The following is a 25,409-nucleotide window of genomic DNA, read 5'->3' as shown; positions in this document are numbered from 1 at the left end:
GTACAGAAGGTGTACTTAGAGACAAAACTGGAGACTTTTTCAAAATCAGTAAAACTTTATTCTATTTCCAATCTTTGCCATTAACAGAAAATTGGAGAAAGCAATGTTTGTTTCATACAGATAATGCATCTCCCAGAGAAGAAAAACCCTAAATTGAGAATAGAGGTAATATGGAGGGGGGAAAAAAAACACAGTACTGCCCTCTATTCAAAGAAAATAACTCCTGATCTTTTTGGTTAAAGTAATACTTAGACCAATCATTCAGTTTTCTTGCTTGATAAAGTGTGACTGGGGGAAAAAAAAAAAAAAAAAAAGCACACAGACATTAACTATTTCACCTTGATGAAAATCTCAATACAGCTATGGAAAGCCTAAGTATTTATTCTTTTACAGTACACTGGGTGCTGGCTGCAAAAAGAAAAATGTATTCACTTCAGGCACAATTTTTAAATTTAAATCAGTAAAAGAAACTGGGATTAGAAGCTGCAGTGTTCTAAGCAGCAGCAAAATTTGTGCATTGTTTTATATATTTAAATCATCACACAGATGGCACACCATCCTTCTGAAATTCTGCACTGCACATACTATTTACTCTGGAAGGTACTTTCACTGAGATCTAACAGAACTTTCCTACATGGACTCAGTTTAAATGAGATATGAAAACATTGTAACATTTGGCCATCAACTTAATAAAGTTATCTGAACGCTCATACAGATTTATATAAAAAAGTTCATATAGTCCACCCTCATATGGTCCTCAGAATTAGATCTGAACAAACAGGAAATGAGCCTCTCACATGGAGGGGAAGAGAATGCAACTGAGAACTAAGGCATAGTAACACCTTGGCAGAAATAATGAAGGTAGAGTATATATATATCTATCTTTTTAGTGCAGAATTTCATAAGGTCTACCAGAGTAGAACTGTCTATAATGTTCACTTACATAGGCAATGTAGATTTGCAGTTACCAGTTGCGTTAAATGCACCATTCAAAAAGCATCTAAAATGTGATACTATAAGGCGCCACCTTAAGTCTTCAGGATGCAACTGTGCATAATTTTAAAATGGTTTCATAAATTTTTTAAACATAACATGAGGAAGGTGTTAAAACTGGTGTAACAGCTTCTTAGAATTTGGAAGGGATGAATAGGGGGATATTCAGTACCCTTCACCAGCTCCCACTGCTTGATCATACTTAGTTATGTGCTTTATGGATCAGTTAGTCAATAACACCAGCTTGACGAATCTTTCTCTCTGCACCAAATCCCTGTAATGACATAAAACCTCATTAATCAACCATATGCATTATTTCACACTGCAGTTAACAGAGACATGGAGAAATTGGGAGAACTGGAATATTCAAGTGTAGCCCACTGTTCATGTTTTGTTTCTAACAGGATATAGTGTTAGGATTTCTGATGAGCCAGCTTTGTCCCCAAATATGAACAAGTTAGCACAGAGCTCCCATGCATGTGTCTGCAGTTCTATCCAGGCTCTGTGTGCTACACTATTTCCTTTAACCCTGAAGAATCCCCTCTACACACCTGGAAGGGTGAGGAGCAGTGTTCTCTCTATTTTTTCCCCATCATTGTATGGAATGTATTTTATGTGCAGCGCCAATATTGAGGTAATATGTGGATGTGTGCCATCATCTCTGTACTTTCACAACAGCCCTTATCCCACCAAGAGCTTAACACGTCCTACTGCTAGTACCTAGCTGGGTCTTAGGAAAGGTCTGTGTGACCTCACCAGTACCTATCTGTTCATTCCTACAGCCTCCTTCCACAAGGATCAGTGCATGCTTTGCAAACTATGCATATAAACGTACCACTGAAAGGCAGCCACCTGGTGAGGAAAATCAACAGCCAGCTAGGCCAGCAGCACAGAGCATTGTGCAGTAGTTTGGAAAGAGAAGGGGAATTTTGGATAGGAAGAATCTTTTCCACTTATGCAAAATGCTTGAGATATTTAATGTTCAGACAGGACTTCATCTTTAAAGGTCTCGTCAATGTAAAATATAATACCGCAATTTAGAAATCAAGGTAAACGTTTCTTTTTAAATCAGGACATGAAGGCTCAAAATTAAAAAGACACTCAAATGCCCCATACCATCCTCTTGTATTAATACAAAGCACTTTGAATAGTCTGTATGACTTTCATCTTCATGTGGTTTATATTTTTACACTGGATCAGCTTGGACAATTAAAGTAGCAGTCAAGTTCACCTTCAGAGTCTCATGCACATATACAATGTTTCAGTGTCTCAGTTACTACAGTGAGACACATATAGCTCTGTAAATTTGCACAGCACTTTACAAACACATGAGCTCAGGCAAACTGTCACTTGACATGAAAGTTCTACTTTCCATGAGGCCACTCACAACAGCTACATGAGTAATAGTTTGCAGGATCAGGCCCTTAGATAAACTATTTGTCCTCCTGCCCACAAAAAGCTTTGCGAACATTGCTAGGGGAGGTTTAAATCCACAACAGGGAATTGTCATTATTGGAAATCAGACAAAAACATTTTCATTGGTCCTAGTTTTGGTAATTTCCTTTTAAAACAAATCAAAAAGCCAACAATATTTACCGCTTTTCATTTATAAATATCAAAGTGTTTTTACAGAGGAAGATCAGCATCATTATTCCCATCTGGAAAATGGGGAAAGAGGCACAGTGGGGTGGGCGTTACAGAACAAGCATCCCAACCTGTGGCCAGAGTAGATACATATCTTTTTTCAATTGCTGTACCAGACCCTGTGATTCATATGTAGTGCAACCACAACAGTTCTGCTGCATTGGGGGACTTTCTGTGGCCACCCTGGGTGAATTTCAGAAGAGTGGCCATACTGGGTCAGACCAAGGTCCATCTAGTTCAGTATCCTGCCTTGATACTGTAACCAATGCCAGGTGTCCCACAGGGAATGAACAGAACAGATAATCAAGTGATTCCATCCCATCACCCATTTCCAGTTTCTGGCAAACAGGCTAGAGATAACATCTCTGCCCATCCTGGCTAATAGCCATTGATGGACCTAAATCCATGAACTTATCTAGTTCTTTTTTGAACCGTGGTATAGTCTTCGCTTTCACATCATCATCCTCTGGCCAAGAGTTCCACAGGTTGACTGTATTGTATGAAAAAATACTTCCTTTTGTTTTAAACCTGCTGCCCATTAATTTCATTTGGTGACCCCGGTTCTTGTTGTTTACTCCTTTCTCATAACACACTTCCTTATTTACTTTCTCCACACCAGTCATAATTTTATAGACCTCTATCATATCCCCCCAGTCACCTCTTTTCCAAGCTGAAAAGTCCTAGTCTTATTACTCTTCTTCATATAGAAGCTGTTCCATACTCCTAATTTTTGTTGCCCTTTTCTGAACCTTTTCCAATCCCAACACATCTTTTTTTGGAGATGAGACCACATCTGCACGCAGTATTCAAGATGTGGGCGTATCATGGATTTATATAGAGGCAATATGATTTTTTTCGTCTTATCTATCCCTTTCTTAATTCTCATTGTTTTTTTGACTGCAGCTGCACATTGGATTGTTTCAGAGAACTATCCACATTGATTTCAAGATCTTTCCTGAGTGGTAACAGCTAATTAGGACTCCCTCATTTTATATGTATAGTTGGGATTAGGTTTTCCAGTGTGCATTACTTTGCATTTATCAACATTGAATTTCATCAACAAAAGTGTGCACAGCTGACATTCACCCTAATGAGGTTGCACATACCAACCATCAGTCCCTGCAGTTTCCCCCAGGGGAGCTCAACCAAAACACACTTACCAGAACGTGTCTCAACTTTGTCTTACCTAGAGACTGTTCCTTTGGAATCTATAAATGGGAAAGGCTTATTCCTCCAGCCTGATACTTAAAGCTTTTCATGGAATGCTTGATACATGCTCTTACTTCTGAATTCAGAGCACAGTTGAAGTTGAGGGGCAATGTTATATTGATCCAGTGACTAACCTCAACACAAAAAAAATTTCTGCCAGTTGATCCAACTAATTGGTCTATTATGCAATGGTAAGACAGGGACTGTGAAATACTATTTTTGCCATTTTTTAAAAGGATGAAAAAAATAATGTAGATAGGTAATGGCCAAGAATGTGGTTTATAAGACTTTTACATGACGTTAAACTTATCAACTGGTATGCAGCTTGCTAGAAGAATCTCTCTGGCAGTCTTGACTATTTTGAGGTAATATTTCCTGGCTATTCAAATGGTGACTGACATTGCAGTCTATATGGTTTTATAAAAATTTGATGAGTGAATATAATGTAACTGGAATATACTTCATGCAAAAGATCTCTTGTAAGGTATCATTACGAAGCTTATTGTCTACTGAGTGTGGTCATTCTATTTGTATAAATGTACCACTTGTATCTGAAACTAGAAATATAAAATATAACTGAGGCCCTATTGTAATTATGCAAAGTATGGGCCATTAATGGTGGTTTGGAATCTTAATGGCTCAACCAGGACAATTGACCGGATGGCTCTGTTTGCAGGCAAGCCTTCCTTGAGTCAGGCTGGGGAATGAAGGCTTGAGGTCTTACAGTTACATGTGATCATGTCATATGAACTGGAATCCATCTTTAACCTGGTGCTTTTCTTGGGGGGAGGTGGAGGTGGTCTGCCTGTGGCAACCCACAGGGACAAAGGATTCCCGCCTTATGCAAAAGATATATAAATGGGGTTGAACACAAAGAGGGAAGGAGCCATCATGAAGAACCCCCTAGCTAACACCTGAGCTGGGACAAGAGCTGTTCCAGGGGACAGAATTGTGCTCAGGTCTGGAAGGTGTCTAGTCTGAGGGAAAAAAAACGTTACTGAAGCGTCTCTGAAGGTGAGATTATCGGTATTCAGATTGATTAGACATAGATTTGCGTATTATTGTATTTTGCTTGGTGACTTACTTTGTTCTGTTTGTTACTACTTGAAACCACTGAAATCCTACTTTCTGTATGTAATAAAATCACTTTTTACTTATTAACTCAGAGGAGCAAAAAGCTGTGCATCTCTCTATCAGTGTTATAGAGGGTGAACAATTTATGGGTTTACCCTGAATAAGCTTTATACAGGGTAAAACAGACTTATTTGGGTTTAGACCCCATTGGGAACTGGGCATCTGAGTGTTAAAGACAAGCACACTTCTGTTAGCTGCTTTCAGGTAAACCCGCAGCTTTGGGGCAAGTAATTCAGACCCTGGGTCTTTGCTGGAGCAGACGGGGAGTGTCTGGCTCAGCAAGACAGGGTGTTGGAGCCCCGAGCTGGCAGGGGTAGAAGTAGTCTTGGCACATCAGGTGGCAGCTCCCAGGGGGTGTCTGTGAACCAACCCCTCAGTGATAAAACACATTCTGCTTCTCAAGATACTGTGCTCACCGGGAAAGAGAGAGCTGGGGTGGGGAGAGAGAGTCTCATCTCCCCCCACTACTGCACACCCCAAGCTACCATCGCTACCCTGCATCTCACCCCACTGCCCCCATCCACGCTCACCTGTGTGCATGGCCCTTTGATGGCCTCCTGTGTGGCTGTGCAGGCACACACCTTAGAGGGAACACAGGTGAGGCATGAGCTTGCTGGGTTCCCTCAGATTCTTCCATGCTAACAAAAGTCCCTATGAAATTCAATGAGCTGAGGCTCCAGCTCTTTCCCCTTTCTCCTAGATGGATTATTTCTGCACAAAGGAGAATAGGCTCTTTCATTAGGAAGCTGTTTCTCAGAGGAGTTTTAAATGGGTTGTTGCAGAGGAGTACATTTTTCCTTCTAGTAATCAATTTGTCATCCTTAAAGACAGAAAGCATCACCTGCCAGCTGAGGTAACTATACATCCAGCTCTGAAATTTGGATTAATCATTTTAGTGCAAGGTGGGCATGCATTACAGTCCTTTCCGGGATAAGCAGCTTGAGTGGCAAACACAGCAAGACAGGAAGCCTTGATTTTTGACTTTTACATTTAAAAGTATTAAACAAATTAAGAACAGATTTAGCATTACACAGGTTACGAAAAGAATGGTTACTTACCTTATAGTAATGTGGTTCTTCGTGATGTATTGTCCACACCCATTCTACTCTTGGTAGATATATGGCCGATATAAACAGGATCAGATTTTATCCAGTAGTGTCCACTGCGGCTACTGGTGCACCCTAATGTTCTTGCATCCCCATGCCAGATAAAGAGCAGAGCAGGCCCCATCATCTCCATTTCCTTCACCAATACAGAATCCCAGAGGAATAGGAATCCACAGTAGTGGAGAAGGAGGGTGTATTGTGGAACCCATGAGGACAACACAAGAGCCAGTTACAGTATGGTAAGTAACCCTTTTCAGAGACTGTACACATGGATGCACTTCTCGTGACTCAGACCAAAAAGTTATACGTTTCCTTGGCAGGGTGGGTAATAGGACTCATACTCAGATAATGACTAAGACAACCCTATCAAAGCAGGCATCCAATCTGGAAGCCTCTACCAAGGAACAGTATATTGTAAGTGTGGGGACTGAGCTCCAAGTAGCAGCCCCAAAGATTTTAGAAATAGGAACAATCTTCAAACATGGAAAAGACCGAGGGGGGAAAAACGCAAGTTTAAAAAAAAAAATCTAGGCTTTGAAGGGTGGCAAAGTATAGTATGGCCCTGAATAGGAGTAGGATGTACAGATACTTCTGCCAGATGGACCCTCGGAAATATTCCACATTGTTTCAGGGCTAGTCAGCAGTCCACTAGTGCTCAAATGAGCAGTCAAGGGCAGTAACTGGGACTGAGATGCCCCAATATAAAACTAGGTGGAAGAAGTAGTTTTCAAAGTCAGTCTAGTTAAGGCTTTCCTGCTCTTGAGCAGAATGTTCTGAACTTCAGCTGAACAGCTTCATTCAGTGGATGTCATCCCATCAAATATCCAGGCTGTCAGATACAAGAAAGCAAGGTCCAGGTGCATAATCTGATCATTGTTCTGCAAGACTGTTGGGTAAGGCCAGTAAGGTGATGGTAAAAGGTCCTAATACCAGAACTGCCTATAACTTGGGCTATCAAGATCAGTCATGCGTCTTGCCTCATTTCCCTCAGTATCAGTGGAGATTACCTACTCCTTCCTGTTGTCATAATCCATAGCTGTGGTGCTGTCAGCCAGCACCTGGACCATGGATCCCTGGAGTAAAGGCAGAAATGCTTTGTATGCCAGGCAGATGGCTCTGGGCTGTAGATGAACTTCTGAGGGGACCACAGACCTTGTGTTTGAAAGTGATCTAGATAAGCTCCCTCCACCCCAAAGGAGGATTTGCCACCAGTCTTGGTAGGCATAGGTGCAGAGAAGGGTATTCTGTTACACACCTGAAGAGGGTCTATCAAATTTAACAGAGAGAGGACTGATCATGTCTATGCAGTGTCTGCTGGGTAGACAGATTTCAACCCTCCTCCCAGGCATGTAGCGTAGGTGAAGTCTGGCAAACTGCATCACATAGGTGTTGTAGATTTTAGTAAACCATGTGACAGTTCCACACGATATTCACATAAGAAAATTAGGGCAATATGATCCAGATGAAATTACTATAAGATGGGTGCACAACTGGTTGAAAGACTACACTCAAGAGTAGTTATCAATGATTTGCTGTTACTGGGAGGGCATATCTAAACTGGGTCCCACAGGGGTTAATCTGTGGTCTGCTCTTATTCAATATTTTCATTAAATGACTTGGAGACTGGAGTGGACAGTACATTTATAAAATTTGCAAATGACACCAAGCTGGGAGAGGTTGCAAGGACTTTGAAAGCTAGGATTAGGAATCAGAACCATGACAAATTGGAGAACTGTTCTGAATTTAAAGAGATGAAATTCAATAGAGATGTGCGAAGTACTTCACGTAGGAAGGAAGGAAGGAAAAAACCCAAATACAAATTCAAAGTAACTGACTAGGCAGTAACACTGCCGAAAAGGATCCAGGGATTACTGTTGACTCATTCAATTTGCGAGCCAAGATATAATACAGTTGTGAAAAAAGCTATTACCGCTGGGTGTATTAACATGAGTGTTGTATGCAAGACACTGGAGGTAACTGTCCCTCTGCTTAGCACTGATGAGGCCTCAAATGGAGTACTGTTTCCAATCCTGGGCACCTCACTTTAAGAAAGAAGTGAACAAATTGAAGAGAGTACAGAGAAAAGCAGCAAAAATGATGAGGCAAGCCTGCCTTTGTAATAGATGGTCCCTTACATCGGGGGGGGGAGGGGGGAAGAGGAAGAAAGGAAATCACAATATTCAGGTTACTCCTAGTCCCAAAGGACCAGTCAGTCACTTACTACAGGTCAATTGTACCTTAAGGTTTCTCAAAAAAGAAAATACTTGTAGCCAATCCTGAAGTCTAACTAAAAAAAAAAAAGTGTTAGCTAGGAAAAAAAAGTGAGCTACTTACAAGATTAAAGCAGGTAAACATCACACACAGAAGAATTATAGTTTTAGGTTTCAAAAAGTTATAGAAGTTGCTGTAAAGTGCAAGCTTTGTGTCCTTGAGGGCTACCCCAAGTGAAGCAGTGTGGGGATCTCTTGCTTATACTTAGAAATATTGCCCTCTCCAAATTCTAAGCAGCATAGTGATATGGTTCCTTCTGGTCAAGGACTTATTCCCATCACAGTCTGAACTCTGGTGTACAAACCTTTGTACCTTCCACATCCCTGCTTCACAGGTGTAGGAGCAGCAAATCAAGGTCTTTTATCCACTGATGTTCTACAAATGGTTCATCTGGTGTCTAGAGATCTCTATTAATTGGCAGAACATGACTTGTACTAGTTTACTATGAGACTGGAGGAGAGAAGCATTACCAAGTGTGAACTTGTAGTAAACACTTTTATAGTTACAAAGCAAACAGTTAGTGTTACCTTATAACATGGGATGCAGATATGAGATTAACACATTCAGCAACCCAAAAGCATTTCATAAGAAGTCGAAACACTAAACATATTCTTATAAACTTAAGATCTATTTTAACAATTCTAACACAAGTGAACTAGACTGGTTTCCAGTTATCCATTTGTTGGTGTTCGGTGAGGCCTGGGCATGAGCTGGCACCTGGTCTGCTAGCATCAGTGATCCTAGGATGTGTTAAGGGGAAATCTCGAACAGGAGTAGAGAGATTATTTCCCCCCTTTGTTAGCTATGGTGCAACCCTGTTGGAATACTATGTCCAGTTCTGGTGGTCACAATTAAAGAATGTTGGTAAACTGGAGAGGGTTCAGAGAAGAGCCATGAGAATGATTAAAGGATAATCAAACATGGCTCAGTGATGACTCAGAGCTCAACCTATTTAGCTTTATAAAGGAGGTGAGGTGTCTTGATTAGAGAGTAACTACATGGGAAACATTTAATAATGGGGTCTTCAATCTAATAGAAAAAAGTTTTAAAAGATCCAATCACTGTAAGTTGAAACTAGACAGATTCAGGCTGGAAAGAACATAATTAACAACTGGAACAATTTACCATGAGTCATGGAAGACTTTTAGAAAAGCAACCAAATCTTGATTTTAAGATCTTGGCTCTAGGAATTATTCTGGGGCAAGTTCTATTGCCTGTGTTATACCTGAGGCAGGACTAGATGATCATAATCGCCTCTTCTGCCCTTGTAACCTATGAATAGGTTAAGGGCTGTTATAAAAAGAGGAAGGTGATCAATTGTTCTCCACTGAAGACAAGACAAGAAGTAATGGGGCTTAATCTGCAGCAAAGGAGATTTAGGTTAGATATTAGGAAAAAAAACTTCATAAAAAGGGCAGAAAAGTTCTGGAACAGGCTTCCAAGGGAGGCTGGGGAATACCCATCCCTGGAGAGTTTTTAAGAATAGGATGGACACTAACTGGTCAGGATAGGTTAGGTTTATTTGCTCCTGCCTCAGAGGGCCTAGACTTGATGATCTCTTCAGGTCCCTTCCAGCCCTACATTTTAAGATTCTATGAGGTCACGTGTCTCAGGAGTCTGAGAGGCCAGTCTCACTGATGTTCTTGAGTGATCTTGATAAACCTCAACTTAATCTCCGTAAGGTAAACCTTCACTGACCTGGAATCTAACATGGCTACTATGAGTGCTAAGTTTTGAGTCTATATGGATTTCTCTTGGACTTTGAGGCCCAAAATGGTAAATAATTTAAGTTTTTTTGAATTGAGTTGGTCACATATTGGAGGTGGGGGAGATCTTCCTTGAGTCAGTCACTCAAGGTACATAGGTAGATCCGGATCCCTTGTCTCCTTAGATGAGCTACCATCAAGCATTTGGCAGATGTGAACATCTTCAGTGCCATGGAAGACCAAAGGGCAGGATCCCATACTGGTAATGAGGTGTTTCTACCAGGAATCTAATTCATCTCACCCATAGGAAATAACCTTACTGTAAAAATAGAGGAGTTCTGCAGATTGAGAGCTCTCAACCTTGTGGAGGGAATTATGGAGGCTAGAGTCACCATCCTGAAATTGAAATAGCAGATGAAGATGTTGAAACAAAGGTCCAGAATGGGTGGTCAATCCCCTTTCTGGGATAAGTAATCGGAATTAAGAGTCTTGCCCCTGACTACCAAGAACACCTCTTCCACTGCTTAATTGTAGGAGTCCACTGTTAACAGTATCTTAGGAGAAGGATCCACGAAAAGGGATGAGAAACAGGGATAAGAAGTAGGAAGGGACTGGAATTGGCATAGTTACAATTCCTTGGACCCACAGGTCTGGGATGACTGAATCCAGATTTCTCAAAAATAAGAGGTGGTTGCTAAAGGGGGCAGAAGCGACTAGATCCTCTGGAGGTTCTGCTAGGCTCATGACAACTGCATCAAACTGAATGCCAGCAGCAAGACATTGTGAAGCACTAGAGAAAGTCAGTCACTGTTGCTGGAACCTCTACTACTTTCTCAGCAACTCTGAGGTCTCTTGAGGCTGGTAATAGTAATCAGCAGAGAAATGGTGCCTGGAAGGCTGGTCTTGCTTGCTTCTTTCTTGGGGCAGAAATAGCGGCCCAGAGAGCACAGAATGGCCCTAAAGTCCTTCAAGAAATGTATGGCCTCATCCCCCTTTGGATTAAGGAATTTGTTCCCATCAAAGAGAAGACTAAGTTGTTTAAACCTCCTTGGGAATCCCTGATAAGAGCCAGGGAGTTCTCATGGCCACCAACATAACCATAGTATGTGCTGCTGCGTCAGCCACATCTGGCATAACATGTAGACACGTGGACTATTAACTGTCCTTCAGACAAACAGTCTTTAGTTACTCTTGGTGTTGAGGTAGCCTGTTCACATATGGAGACAGCTGGACAGGAGAGCTTAGTAATCAGTGACATCTGGAGGCTAGTACATGAGGTTGCATGTCCAACAGGTCCAGTCTCGTGTAGGGTTGGAAAGCCACTCCTATGACTTCTCTTAGACCACAGCTATTACAAGCAACCCTGATAAGAGGTGACAATACAAGTACTCAAATCCCCTTGTTGGGACTTGACGCCTCCTGTCAGCTCACTTTGATATAGCCAGAATGGGCACTGGTTTGTGCCACAGGTTTTCTGAAGCCTCTAACAGTCATTTATAGGCATGGCAGGGTGAGAGATGTCCTTGAATCTGAGGTTTCTTCTGCACCACTTCCAGAAACATATCTAGAGTGTCTGCCATGTGCTTGATGGTGAGGTACTGAAACACCTTGAAACCATTCAAAGGAAAGGAGCTGAGGGATATTTACTGCCCAGATGGAACAGGATGAGGAAGTGGCAGCAGGGACAAGTTCTTCCCCTTCTAGATGTCGTTTGTCTTCACTCTCCTCCTTCTGCAGTCTCAGATCCCGGAAAAGCACTAGCTGACCTGGTTGTGATGGTTTATATGGCCTTTTTGGGGACAGTGAACCTAACCCTAGAAGGGGCTGATGATGCAGGCTTATGTGAATCTGGCTGCATTCCACCCGCCCACAGCGCCCAGTACAGCCCAGGAAAGTACCAGAAGTTCACCCTGAAAGTCTTAGGATAGCAGGAAAACTTGGAGACTCCAGTACCAGGCCCAGTGAAAAGTCACTTAGTGTGTTGGGTACCAAAGGCTCAATATCAAGAGACATTGTTTGCAGGTCCACTGGATTCCACTGGTGCTCTTAACAGTTGGCATTAGGATGCCAGAGGGACCCTTCTTTAGCCTTTGGGTGCCCCTTCACTGTTCAGAGCCCTAGAAGAATCTTGTGCCTTAACTCTGTTGATTATGGCAAAATCCTTTTCTCTGGCCTTGACAAACAGAAACTTGCCCTATTCATATCCATTCAGAATGCTGCTGCAAAGATCATTTTCCTAGCCTGACACTTTGCCAATATCACTTCTCTTTGCATCACTTTACTGGCTCCCCTTCTCTATGGATCAGATGTAACCTGCCTGTCATCATCTTAAAGACTCTTCACAGCCTATCCCCGCCTTAACTGTCTTATTCATCTAGATACCTCAACTCTGACTGGCCTATAGTACCAGTCTCTCCCCACCTATTTGTAAAGTTTTCAAAACAAGCAAGCAATTTCATTCTCTCCCCCATGCTGTCCCCTGTGCTTAGGAGAAGTGCCCCGTAAGCAGCCACAAAGCTACCTTATTACTCTCCACCTTAATTATCTGCCGTGATGCCCGAGGGCTTGGCTACACAAGAAATTTCAAACCGCTACCGCGACAGTGCTGCGGGAGTGCTGTCGCGGCAGCGCTTTGAAGTGAGAGTGTAGTCAGAGCGGCAGCGCTGGGAGAGAGCTCTCCCAGCGTTGCACGTAAACCACATCCCTTATGGGTGTAGCGTGCAGCGCTGGGAGCTGTGCTCCCAGCGCTGCCACCCTGATTACACTGACACTTTACAGCGCTGTAACTTGCAGCGCTCAGAGGGGTGTTTTTTCACACCCCTGAGCGCGAAAGTTGCAGCGCTGTAAAGTGCCAATGCAGCCAAGGCCTCAAACACTTGACAATGGTTAGGCTACTGACATACAACTCTCTATCATGCTTACCAACATTGTCCTGTTTTCTTGTACTCTTCCCCAGGCCCTGTCTATATCCATCTGCTGCTTCTTGTCCTATACATGGATTGTGAATCTTTGTGGCACAGACTGTTTTTGTACAGCACCTAGCACCATACTGTCCTGGTCTAAGACTAGGGCTTGTAAACACCGCAGTGATATAAATAACTTGCTCAGTATGGACAGGTGACCTACACTTCAGCTCAACTCTGGCATGGCACTCCTTCCTATCTCAGAGGTTGAAACTGGAATGGCTGCAGATGCTAGAGTCTCTTGGTTGACAGCTCAGGGGCTTGGGGTGGAATCCCTCTTCACCAAGGTGTTCATGGAGGACTGAGGTCGAGCTGCATCCTTCCTTTCACTGTCCAGCAAGGCTTCCACAGAACACTCCAGAGGGAACAATTTTCAGTGGGCTTTTTTCCAGTTCTTTGAGTCACTCAGATCTACACACGACATATTGTCCGCAGCAGACTGCTCTCCCAAACAAAATAGACACCAGGTGCCCATTAAGCGGCACTGAGGTTTTGCACACAGAGAGGCAGATTTTAAATCCTGGAGATTTTACTTTGGCTATTTTGCTAGAACCCTTGTACAGAGGGGAAGGTTTCTGTCCTTAAAAACAGAAGCTGATTAAAATAAGGATTTTTTGTGTACTGCCAACAAGCCTAACACACAACTACATACACACAGAAGCAAGTGGATATTATAGAAGTCTCATCTCATTGCTATCAGCAATAAAAAGGATTAAGATAGCTGGGTCTATTCCCCCACTTTACATCCTTCGATGGAAAAGTGTATGTTCAAGGACATTAGAGCACAGGCACTGCCCCCAATGGATACTGCTGGCAAAAAAGAATCTGATCTCATGTATTCAGGGTACATGTGCACCAAGAGCACAAATCATATGGACAATACACCTTGAAGAATCAAGATTTTATTACCATTTCTAGATACTTATAGTAATTTTGCACACTAGGCTATTATAAGAGTATACCTTTGAGTTATCCGGTCCCCTTGGTTGACGAAGAACTGTTAGGCGAGGAGCACTGGCATCATCTAAAGTAATGCTCTTTAAACGATTAACAAGTCTATCAGGACGCGGAGCAGCAACAGCCTTTGCGCCTTCACTGTAACAGAAATGGAGCTAGTTACTTGGAGCACCAGACATTCCCTGGACAATGAACTAACATTTTGGAAGAAGGCACATGATGTCACAGGGAACTGGATAATTTGTACCAACACAAAAAGGAAATTGAGACTAAAGAAGTTGTCTCATTTTGAGATTGTTTCTGGAAAGTACATCATACCAGCCTCAAGGTCCTATGATATCTACTGCAGCCTCTGGATTCTCAGATGGCAGCAGGGGGCCACAGAGCTTTATCCTCTACAGCTAGCCGGAAAGCTACAATCTTCCTTCTCAATGCAAACCTTCAACACAGTCAGTCCATGTGTTTGTCACATCCCAATTAAGCTTAATGCCAGTGCTCAGGAACCATATGTTGTGGTATAACATGCCAACAACTCTCCAGAATCTCTGGAAAAACAACTGACTATTACAGTTGCAGAGATGACCTCAAAAACTTAAACTAAGTGTAAACTGCATGAGTCTGCAGAGCTTGGAACAATAGCTCTGACTAGCATGAGCTGCCTATTCATCTCAGAAGGGGTTAGTGCAGATGCCCAGTGATCTTGATATTTAAAGTAATTCCTCAAGTAAGAATTAGGGGGGCATGTAAATTTTGCACACAAAGCCACAGATCCCCTGAGCCAATGGCTCCTCAGGCTGATGCAGTTAAGGCACATCAATTTCATAGCCAATGGTAAAGGAATCACATCCAACCACCTTTGACTGCTCTCTCAATGGATCAGATAGCCATACTGAAGCCAGGTGAACTGGAGGCAGGCTTTCCCAGTATGAGGTTAAGTGAGACAAACCCATGACTTTCAGGACTACCAGGATTGTAGTTGAGCACCATAATCACTCAGCATGCAGAGCTTGGAGAAAGCACCACTCCCCCTAATATGGCTGCTGCTTAATGCCTTCTCTTTAGAAATATGCTTGAACTACGTATGGAAGATCCAGCAGAAAGCCTGAATTGCCTGCTTCCTGAGTAGGGGCAGGCCACTGACTGCATAACTCCTACATTCAAGTTATTACATTGGACAAGCAATACCTGAAGTTAATTGAAAAACAAAGAGCCTATTGTCTGGGACCTGGTTATCTAAGACTGACTGGCCCATACCTCTCACAGCATTTAAGAATAGCTGGGAGGCTCTCTTGCAGTCAGCTTCTTTGTTAAACATTTTGCAAATGATGGCAGTGATTTCCCTGGCGGGGCCCTCACTTCAGTGTGACAGAAACAAAGGCTGATTAGCTCTAACTCAAATGCAAGAAGCTTTTTGATTTAGCCTTTGCCCATTTTTTGAGAGTGACCATTGTGGCTTTAAAGTTTGTGTGTGTCTAGCTGCTACTGCAAAAGGCTTTTTAAAGTAAAAACTGGTGTATTAATGGTCAGCCATTCAAAAAAAAAATCAAAGCAATTTATTCAAACGTATACAAATCTCTACCTTGATTTGTGCACTCTTAGCCAGCACAGGGCAGGAAAGTATTTCTTCTCTCCGTGTTCTATACTTGCTTCAGGGTGATTTCTCCCCATAGTTTTCAAAAGCTCCCTCAGTGCATAACTCAGTTTTCCAAAGCACCCAAAATAAAAGTTGGCTGCCTGCCACACTTTCTTGCAGTTAATGTCTACCAGTAAGGGATTAGTGGAAAGGGGTTTATAATACAAGTGTGCAGCTTCTAAATACATCAGAGCTACAATGAAGTTTTTTGAATATCAGTAACATGCTAGTCATAAGCTTTGACTCCAACCCTTGTTGAATTGCCACACATTCTGCATATGTTGTATGCAATGCTGTTGTAGCTATGGTGGTCTCAGGAGATTAGAGACAAGGTGGTTTACTTGGACCAACTTCTGTTGATAAGAGAAGCTCCATAAGGTTGAAGAGCTTTCAAAAAAAAACAAAAACAAAAAAAAAACAAAAAAAAAAACAAAACTTATGCAGCTTGTCTCTTACCAAGAGAAGTTGGTCCAATAAAAGATATTACCTCACCCACCTTGTCTCATACTTCACTGAGCCCTGTGGCCCATTCTATTAAATCTTGACTTCTAATTTCATTATTTTAATTGGTTTACCTGTGCTTCCCATTGTAAATTACAATACTAATCCTTTCAATAGGCAGGAATGCTGCTGTCCATCGAGTGGCTATTAAGAACAGGGTTTATACAATGTTTGATAAAACAGGAGGCAGTCATATACCAAATATGCCAGTTAGCACATTTATATGACATTAAGGTCTGTCATATAAAACAAGCATCACTTTCCCACACAGGAAACACTGTGTTCCCCCACCCTAAATGCAGAGATTTAATTATATGTTCCTGATTAAACCAGATAATCTCAATTCCTCACCAGACACGCCATACATTACAGGCACTGCATTTCCCTGTGCGCTGATTCAGGATCACTGAGAACTCTACTTCATCTCCAGCCTGCAGTTCTACACCATCCTGAACTTCTTTCACATGAAAAAAGAGCTTTTTGCTGTCACCCACTTCATAGTTAATGAATCCAAACTGAAAAACAGCAGTGCAATTTAATTCATTTATATCATTTCAAATGGACACACTATCGCATTTCAACTCCACTTTGTTTATATGTTGTATTAAAAAGGGACAGTATAGGCAAGGTTTTCAAAAATGGATGCCGAACATCAGGCTTCTAAATCCATATTTAGACATCTATTAAGCCAAAGGGCACGGTTAGTGTTGCAGCATTATTGGAAGTCAGGCCTCTTATGGTCCTAAATATGGCCTTAGAAGCCTGACTTTTACATATCCGTTTTTAAAAAGGGGGCCTAATACTGACACTGTCATCTTTCTTTGTGGGAACACTTATGTGGAATACTGAGTTAAACTGCAGACACTCCATCTTAGATGTCTGATACCAGAAAGGGTTCACAGAAAGCAAATGAAAGGAGGCAGGAGGTAAGATATTCAACTCGAGAGTAAGCATACACAATAAGTGGCTGAAAACTCCTATTAGGTGCTCCTATCTACTCTTAATACAAGAAGTGAATGCCCCGTGAAATTAAGGTGGCAACATATTCCATCCTTCCACCTCCTGCACTCATCTCTTCCCAAGCAGATTGTGGAATTTACCGCCACAAGATACTTGCATACAGAAAGTTTAGTAGAAAAAAAAGGATTAGACATTTATACGAATAATCTATTGGCAGTGATATTAGCTATGATAAAAACTGAAGGGATATCAGCCCTCATATTTCAGGACACAGTTACCACTAACTACTTCAAGTTGGAACAGACTTCTCCCATAAGAAAATCATGCATATCAAATTATTTGAAAGCTTATTTCTAAGATGAGGGAGGATATGGGACTGTCAAGTGGTGCTGTTACCATGGATGTGGGTATGAACAATGACACCATCAACAACATGTTAAAGAGACCACTTTGAATTGTTTGCATCAATTTGTGTTAAATTAACATGTATTACTTCAAGACAATGGATTTCTTTGGGACTTGAAAGCAACAATCTAAAAGCTAAAAATAGCCAAAAGTTTGTACAGGAATCACTGAAATGTAATAGTGCTGGTGACATTTCTAGTTATCTCATGTGCACATGACTGATACCAGGGTCTTCACTGTCTTGGAATGTGCAGTTCTGTGCAGAGAAGACTTAACTACGGATAATTAGTTGATTGTGCCTAAACAGTAGCATTACTGCAAAAATAAAGTCCGGCAGAAGCTCAAATGCTATTGGGCCCTTGAAGAACATAGAAAGTAGTTCATCATCCACATTTTTTCACCCATGTTGCAATGGTGATCCAATATCCAAATCTTTGTTTGCCAAGATGCTCTTCCGACATGCTCTCAGAACAGTCCTCACACGGGGAGAGTTTGGCCAGTGATTTGTCCTCTTTGATGGACAGACTGAGGTGCAAGCAATTCAGATCTCTGTGGAGCTCTCTTCTCTCTCACTCTGGTCATGCAGCACTGCTACTAACATCCTTGCTGCAGAAACTGTGGCTGAGTTGTGCTCTCCCCCAATTTGGTAGATCTCTGAAGCAGTGAGCTCCATTTCTTTTGACAACATTAAAAAAGGTTCCCTCCCAGCCCCCGCATATAGCAAACAGGGGTATCACAGTCACATCGTTGTGGGGGTGGGGAAGAGGAGAAGATATGCTCCTACACTCAGATACAATAGTCAGAAATTTTTACAAGTGACTGCTTGCTGGATGCCACTTTAGTTTAGAAACTTTCTATGGAGGCACAGGGCATCTGCCAGTCAAGCCACTTGTTGTATCCAATCTTAGACCCTATCCAGTGGCGTCTTTCCAAAGTTTTCAGAGTTACTGTTGTCATATTTGTCAAAGATTTTGATTACAGAATTAGCTTTGTCAAATCCTATCAGGACCTACTTCAAGTACTCAGAAGCCAATTCAGTGAAAGCATGGAATGCGTCTCCAGCCATTTGTATGACAGCCATGGGCATTTCTAATGTACACCATGGTTTCTTTGTTGCATGCTCTTAGCTCTTGGATTCTTTCAGCTTGAGCTTCCAGATGATGCCCTAAATTCAGTTTAGTCTGACCTTTTAAGGGCTTGTCTACACTTTGAGCATTGCACCATGCTGCACCACAGTTGCGCTTAGTGGAGACCCTACCGACACAGAGAGAGTCTCCCGTCAGCATACATATTCCACCTCCATAAGAGGTGATAGTTATGTCAATGGGAGAAACCCTCCCATCAACACAGCACTGTCTACACCAGGGGTTAGGTCAGTATAACTACATTGCTCTGGAAAAGCTACTCCGCCACCCCCCAACGACAGTTATACCAATGTAAGTTGGTAGTGTGGACCAACTTAGTGTTCCATCAGCATGGAAGAAGGGGAGGGGCACAGGTCAGTCTGTGACTAACAGTTGCCATTGAAACATTATCTTTCCATCTTGTGAAAGACAAGGCTCTGTGGAAAACACATTTCTGGACAAAGCTGCTGTGATTAAGTCCTTCTCTTGCCAGACTTAAATTCAGTCATCTTGGCCATGCCAGCAAAGTGTTTTAATGACAGATTTACTGACTGGGCTGAAGAAGTGGTGTGTCCCATCAGAATCAAGTACACCTCTCACAAATCTCCATTTGTTCTTCAACATCAGGTATTTTCAGTAGAGACTGTTGTAAATCTGAGGTTACATGCAGTCCAGTACATAAAAGTTAATAAGCACCTTTGGATGTGATTCAGAGTCAAATAGGTTTGTCATATTGTGGTGACATGGCTGGTCAAGAACTGTACCATGCTCTTCATCCCTCTTCAGTGCAAAGGTAAGGATTTGTTTGTGGACTGTCCTCACTACTTCTTGTTAGGCCACTTCTCTCTTACCTTTCGCACATTCATAATATGAAGTTGTGTACTGTCATTTCTAACACCAATGACTTGTGCATAAATGTCACAATTAAAAAGCTAGTTTCTAGAATATTTCAAAGACTAGTACTACATGCCTAGGCAAATTACAAATAACCTACCAAGCAGGCTAGAAACTACATTGTATATACAAAAGCCTACAAATGGAGAAAAATTACATTAGGAATTCTCACACATTTACATTATTCATTAGGCAGTACAAAACTATGGTGCACAACCTATAGCTACTGGTGCACAATCTTAATTGTGAGACTGATCTGCTCAGCATGTGTCAATTGAAAATATAATCACTTGGTCAGAATATTATACAACTAAGAATGTGATGAAAACAGTTCATGTTATCAACATTTGCAGTATTCTATTTGCCATTTTTTGCCACACGCTAAAGTTTCTTTCTGGAAAAAAATACTTGCCCTTGCAAAACCAATGCAAATCTTTCAATACACCATTGTTTGGTAACTTTGATCACCACACACATTAAAGTATTGAAATTAACAACAAACTGCTTCATGTTGGAGGGTTTCGAGAACTGTGCACAAAGTCACTCATTTTGGGTACTGTTATCTTCCCCAGAGGCTTATGACACCACTCAACAGCTCTACATATTACCTCATCTAAACATACTCAAAATAAGCTTTCAAATGATATGATATGTGATATGGGTGTATAGTGTGGGTACATTAAACTCCAAAAACATGGCTCCTTTTAGAGAATTGCTGCATGCGCACTGAGGCGGAATGATGCAAGCTCCCATGACTCCTTGGCACAGGGTGACCACATGGATTAACAGAACAAATGTTTGCGTAATTTTGTTTTCCTTCAAATTCAAATCCCAGTATTTCAGATCTACACACGTTAAAAACCATTTGATGATTACTCATACAGTAGTTAATTATAAGGGTAGTTAGGAAGTCTTTCCTAATACAAAAACTAAGTTCTGGAATTTGTTGACTGGGAGGCTTCGGAATCCCCATCATTGGGAATTTAAGAATAGACAGGACAAACATCTGTTGGGGATGGTCTAGGCTTACTTTAGTCCTGCCTCAGTGTGGGGGCTGGACTTAATGACCTCTCAAGGCCCTTTCCACCCCTGCATTTCTAGGATTATGTGAAAACTCTTTGTCTCAAAGAAGAATCCACTAACCTGATCTTTCACACATTCCACAGTGGCTCTGCGGAAAGGTGTAATGTTACAAGCCATCGTCTGTTCATTCTGACCAAGGACACAGAGCTGGAACTTGACTGTCTCCCCCTTTTGCAGGCAATCGCCCTTGTTTGCCATTCCCACAATTCCAAATGGATAGACCTCTCCTTTCATCTCCCCTAGCAGAGAGGGAAGGAAAACACAATTTAAGATCTATTTCTGTTCCTTCATAAGGAAGCATTTTGAAGTGTTTCTACATTGGACACAATGGTTCTTCTAGCTAGAAACTTTAATTCAAGTTTACATAAGTTGCTAGTTTATAGTTCACTAAGCTACAGCCAAAGCTCATTGTCAAACTACATCAAATGTGAGCTGAACAGACTCATTAAAAGTAATCTCAACTCTACAAACAGTATGTTGGCACTTTAATGCAGAGAAGTGCCAAGTTAGGTTTGTTTCGCTTACCATCCTCCATGACCTCAATCATTCCCTGGTATTCAGTCTGTGTGGGATCTACACTCCGCAAGGGGCGAATTACTTTACCCGTGTAGACAGTTGGATCAGCTTCCTCAGTGGCACCATTCACTGTAAAACACATAGTACACACTGTTTAGATTACATAATTTGGAGCCTAGCCCAATGAGACCTTTACCCCGATTGGGGTCATTTGGTAACACTGTAATATTACTAGCAGTTTCTGTATTCAGCACAATACCCGAGAGACACAGAATCTAGTAGAGGGATGGGCAAGGATTAATCAAGAACCCAGAATCTTCTAGAAACTAGAAAGCAAACCAAAGAGACAAGGATTTTCATTCTATCCCATGGCAGCCTATGCAGGAAGACTGAGTGGATTAGAGTATCCTGAGCCATTCTAATTATTCCCATTGTAGAAGACAGGAAACTGATGTCTCCACAGCATCACTACACAAAAGCTTTGCAGACACTGATGTCTGAACTGACATTCCATAGTTTTCATTTCATTTCAAATTCTTCCTACAAGAGCAAAGGCTACTCAGCTACAGCTTCCTTTTCTGGTGCACTTATGTACAGGAGTAACGAACATAAGAACGGCCGTACTGGCTCAGACCAAAGGTCCATCTAGCCCAGTATCCTGTCTTCTGACAGTGGCCAGTGCCAGGTGCCCCAGAAGCAATGAACAGAACAGGTAATCAAGTGATCCATGCCTTGTCCCTTATTCCCAGCTTCTAGGCTTGCAAATGGAGAGGAAAAAAAGTTACATTAGGAATTTACACATATTTACATCTATTCATTATGCAGTAGAAAAATTATGGTGCACAACCTATAGCTACTGGTGCACAATCTTAATTGTGAGACTGGTCTGCTCAGCACATGTCAATTGAAAATATAATCCAATTCCAATATATCTTTTTTGAAATGGGGTGACCACATCTGCACAGTATTCAAGATATGGGTGCACCATGGATTTATATAGAGGCACTATGACATTTCTAAATACTCTTTTGTAAAGCATTTTTTATTCTGCTTAACACAACCATGACCTCTTACTCCTATGTTCTTTCCACCCTGATCTTCTATTGCTCATCATTTTCTCTCTCTCTCACTCTTCTAGGCACTGAATTTCCTCCCACTCCCGATACCAGGGAAACAACCCTTTCCTCAAATCCTTTTGAGAGACCTATTTTTGTTAGGAATCAGCCCCCCAAAACAAATGAACAGAATTGAAAGTTTGAGGAAATTTACCCAAGCAACTCTTCCTCAGGGGCCTCACACAATCTATTTTCTATGCCCCTCCTAGACTAAGCTTTTCATAGCACGGGTTGCCAATTGTCTTGCACAGTCACCAGCACGCTGTCAGTATTTGGTAGACAAGAGTAATACAATCATGATATAACTCAGGCAGCATACTCTAGAAGCTGGAATCAGGTAAGGGCCACTATCTTTGAGCTGTTTCTGTCTACAGACTGTTCTTGCTTGATTAGCTCCCACCTCTCCCGACACAGCGAGCAGCTCTTTCTGAGGGATTTCTCCCCTCTTCTTAGAAGTCCTAAAGTGACCAGCCCAATTCTGGTCTGCTGTGCATCATTATCACAATTTCTGTTATTGTGTTCCTAGGTGTTCTTTAGACTAGAGTTCCACTAACCCAGGACTCCTTACAAAACTGCAAGTGCCTTTTTGCTAAGAGACAAGTTATTGAACATAGTTTTACCTGCATGTATTTTGTTCACCTTTTCCGCACTGACTTTATTTCCTTTGCCTTTTGACAAGCTGTATTCCACCATGTCCCCAAGTTCCAGGCTATCAACATCACCAGAGAACTCACTGCATGAGAGAAGTTATACATGTTCTCCTTTAGTTACATGCTCATCAACAAAGCCACTCACTCAGCAACAAAGTGGAAAGGACAGCACCTTTACACTTCCGCTGGCTCACTATTTTCATTACTGCAAACCTTACAGCCTGGATGCAAGCATTTTGCTCAGTGTTTACAGATTTAAGTCTACCCAATAGCCATTTTTATCTCTTCATACAAGAAGTTTACAGTAATCCATTTGGCTATTGGAACAGAATGAAATAAAAGACAGTTACTCACCTTTGTAACTGTTGTTCTTCGAGATGTGTTGCTCATATCCATTCCAGTTAGGTGTGCGCGCGCCGCGTGCACGTTCGTTGGAGAAACTTCTACCCTAGCAACACTCGGTGGGCCGGCAGGTCGCCCCCTGGAGTGGCGCCGGTATGGTGCCTAATATATAACCCTGCCGGCCTGCCCGCTCCTCAGTTCCTTCTTGCCGCACGAGAGAGATGCGGCCTCATTCGAGAGCAGACCAATCGCCGGATCCCAGTGGAATGATGGTTCGCCCACGCACACCATGACAGATACTTGAACTTCTTGATGTATTGTTACACTGCGTAGTGTCTAGATGGCCGAAGACACTCCTTTTGCCTTGGATCAGGAAAATAACGGAATAGAACCCTCTGCCCTTGAGCGACCCTCAGGTTACCTCCTGTAGGCTCGCGATTCAGAAAGCTTGTGGACTCCTCAGGAGGAGTTGCTCAGTGAGAGGGTTTCCCTGAAGAGGACGGAGGCAGGAGTGGGACGGGCCGAAGAGAATTGGAGATGGGTATCCATGTTCCCGTACGCAGGACACGATCCGTAGTTACTGGGACACGCCAGAGGACGAGGAAACCCGTTTGGAACTGGAGCGGATCCGAGGGAATTGGTATGCCGTGCTCTCGGTGCGCACTTCAAAAATTGGACTCTGGGGTCCGATGATTTGGTGGGCCGGGCGTTATTGCCCGACTGAGAGGTAGATTGCCCTCGGGTTGACACGTAGCCAACGGCCGGCGGCTAAGCTTTCTGTCGTTGGCGAGGCGGGGGTAGGGGCTGGGATTGGAGGCGGACAATTGGACTCTGAGTTTGAGGGTATGCATGCCAAGTGACCGGCATTGATAACCTTGTCCTTTAGACTTTGTAGTCTAGGATCTGTTTTCTGGCGAGAAAAGGCCCTGGTGTATTCAAATGGCAAGTCCTGTTAATTGTGCTCGCAACTTCGGGCGGTAGACCGAACACTGCCAACCAGATAGCAGCCGCCGTGGGCTATGCAGAGAGCTGCACTGTTCAGCATGCTGATCTCTCCGAGTCCAGCGGAGCTTGCAGGAAAGTTCTCGCAATCCTCTTCCCATCGTCGAGGAGGGCTTGTAAACTCCTGACGCGAGCCTTGCGGGATAATCTCCGTGATTGTCACCGCCTCCCAGGTGTTGAAGGAGTAACGGCTTAAGAAAGGCCTGCTGTTTGCCCACACGGTAGCTGAATTTCCTCCAGCAGAGTAATTTTCGGACCCAGCAAGTCCATACGACGTTGGCCTCCCTAGACTTTGGGGAGCGGGGCTGTTGCTGCCGCGCCCGTCTCATTTGACTGACTGCACACCACCAACGAGCGGGGATGGGTGCATACAGGTATTGTAACCCGTGGACGAGACCATCTACTTTCTTCCACTCCCCTGGCCGCGGTGGACATGGACGTCCGGAGTTTGCCAGATGGAGTCGGCTCTGGCCTGGATGGATCTTGATGCAATGGGAGGCCACCCTGGTAGGCGTTTTCGCTGAGAGAATGCTAAACCACAGGTCCTCACACCTCGGGGACTTGCTCTCCACCGGGAGGTCTTATATTTTGGGCTATGCGCCTCAAAAGGTCCTGGTGCGCCCGCAGATCGATAGGGGAGGCCCCGACGAGGATTGTGCCCGCCACCGCCTCAATCCGGGCGAAGACGATGACGACAACCCCGGAACAAGCGGGTCTGACCGAGGTGGCTCTGGTGGCCTTCGCCTCCGGAACATCAGGCTGCTCCGGAGCTTGTATGGCACCCATCTCTGCATCAGTAGGGGGTGGTCTACTGATTGTGGCCTCCGGGGCCCGCTTCAGAATGTCCGGAGCGTGATTGGGCCACTGGTTCACCGCCAGGCTTGGTGGTAGGCCCAGTGTCAAAAGGACCACTGAGGTGGCCCCTGGTCTCGATGTGCTGAGTGTCCAATTCTCCATAAGATTCGCTGTCTGCATACGGGAGGCGGACGTATGACGGATGGCCACGGGAACTGAGGCAGATTGGACCGGGTCAGTCGTCCATAATAAGGCATCCCTCGCGGTGCCGGCGAACGGTACCGGGAGCCGTGGCGATGTGAAGACGGGACCGGGACCTACGACCAGCGCGGTGCCGGGAAGTTCGACCGGTGCCGAACATCGACATGCCTGGATCGGCTGCGAGAGGTCGGCGTGCCGGGATCTG

At 43.1% G+C, this 25,409-nt stretch overlaps 1 protein-coding gene across 1 annotated transcript in view; it reads right to left on the bottom strand.

Moving 5' to 3' along the window:
* Positions 1-45: 45 nt before the first annotated feature.
* Positions 46-25,409, bottom strand: part of CSDE1 (cold shock domain containing E1) — a 50,052-nt gene continuing 24,688 nt past the window's right edge. The window contains exons 13-18 of the mRNA XM_075064708.1: positions 22,835-22,947; positions 21,109-21,228; positions 20,644-20,822; positions 16,469-16,632; positions 13,989-14,121; positions 46-1,267 (exon numbers count right to left, since the gene is read on the bottom strand). Of these exons, the coding sequence (XP_074920809.1) occupies positions 1,220-1,267; positions 13,989-14,121; positions 16,469-16,632; positions 20,644-20,822; positions 21,109-21,228; positions 22,835-22,947 (757 nt within the window). The 3' untranslated portion in view covers positions 46-1,219. The remainder of the gene's footprint in view (positions 1,268-13,988; positions 14,122-16,468; positions 16,633-20,643; positions 20,823-21,108; positions 21,229-22,834; positions 22,948-25,409) is intronic.

This window comes from Chelonoidis abingdonii, chromosome 4 (genome assembly GCF_003597395.2).
Source record: "Chelonoidis abingdonii isolate Lonesome George chromosome 4, CheloAbing_2.0, whole genome shotgun sequence".
Classification (NCBI taxonomy): Eukaryota; Metazoa; Chordata; order Testudines; family Testudinidae; genus Chelonoidis; species Chelonoidis abingdonii.
The sequence above is the reverse complement of the archived record's forward strand: the minus strand, read 5'-3'. Positions and strand labels throughout refer to the sequence as shown.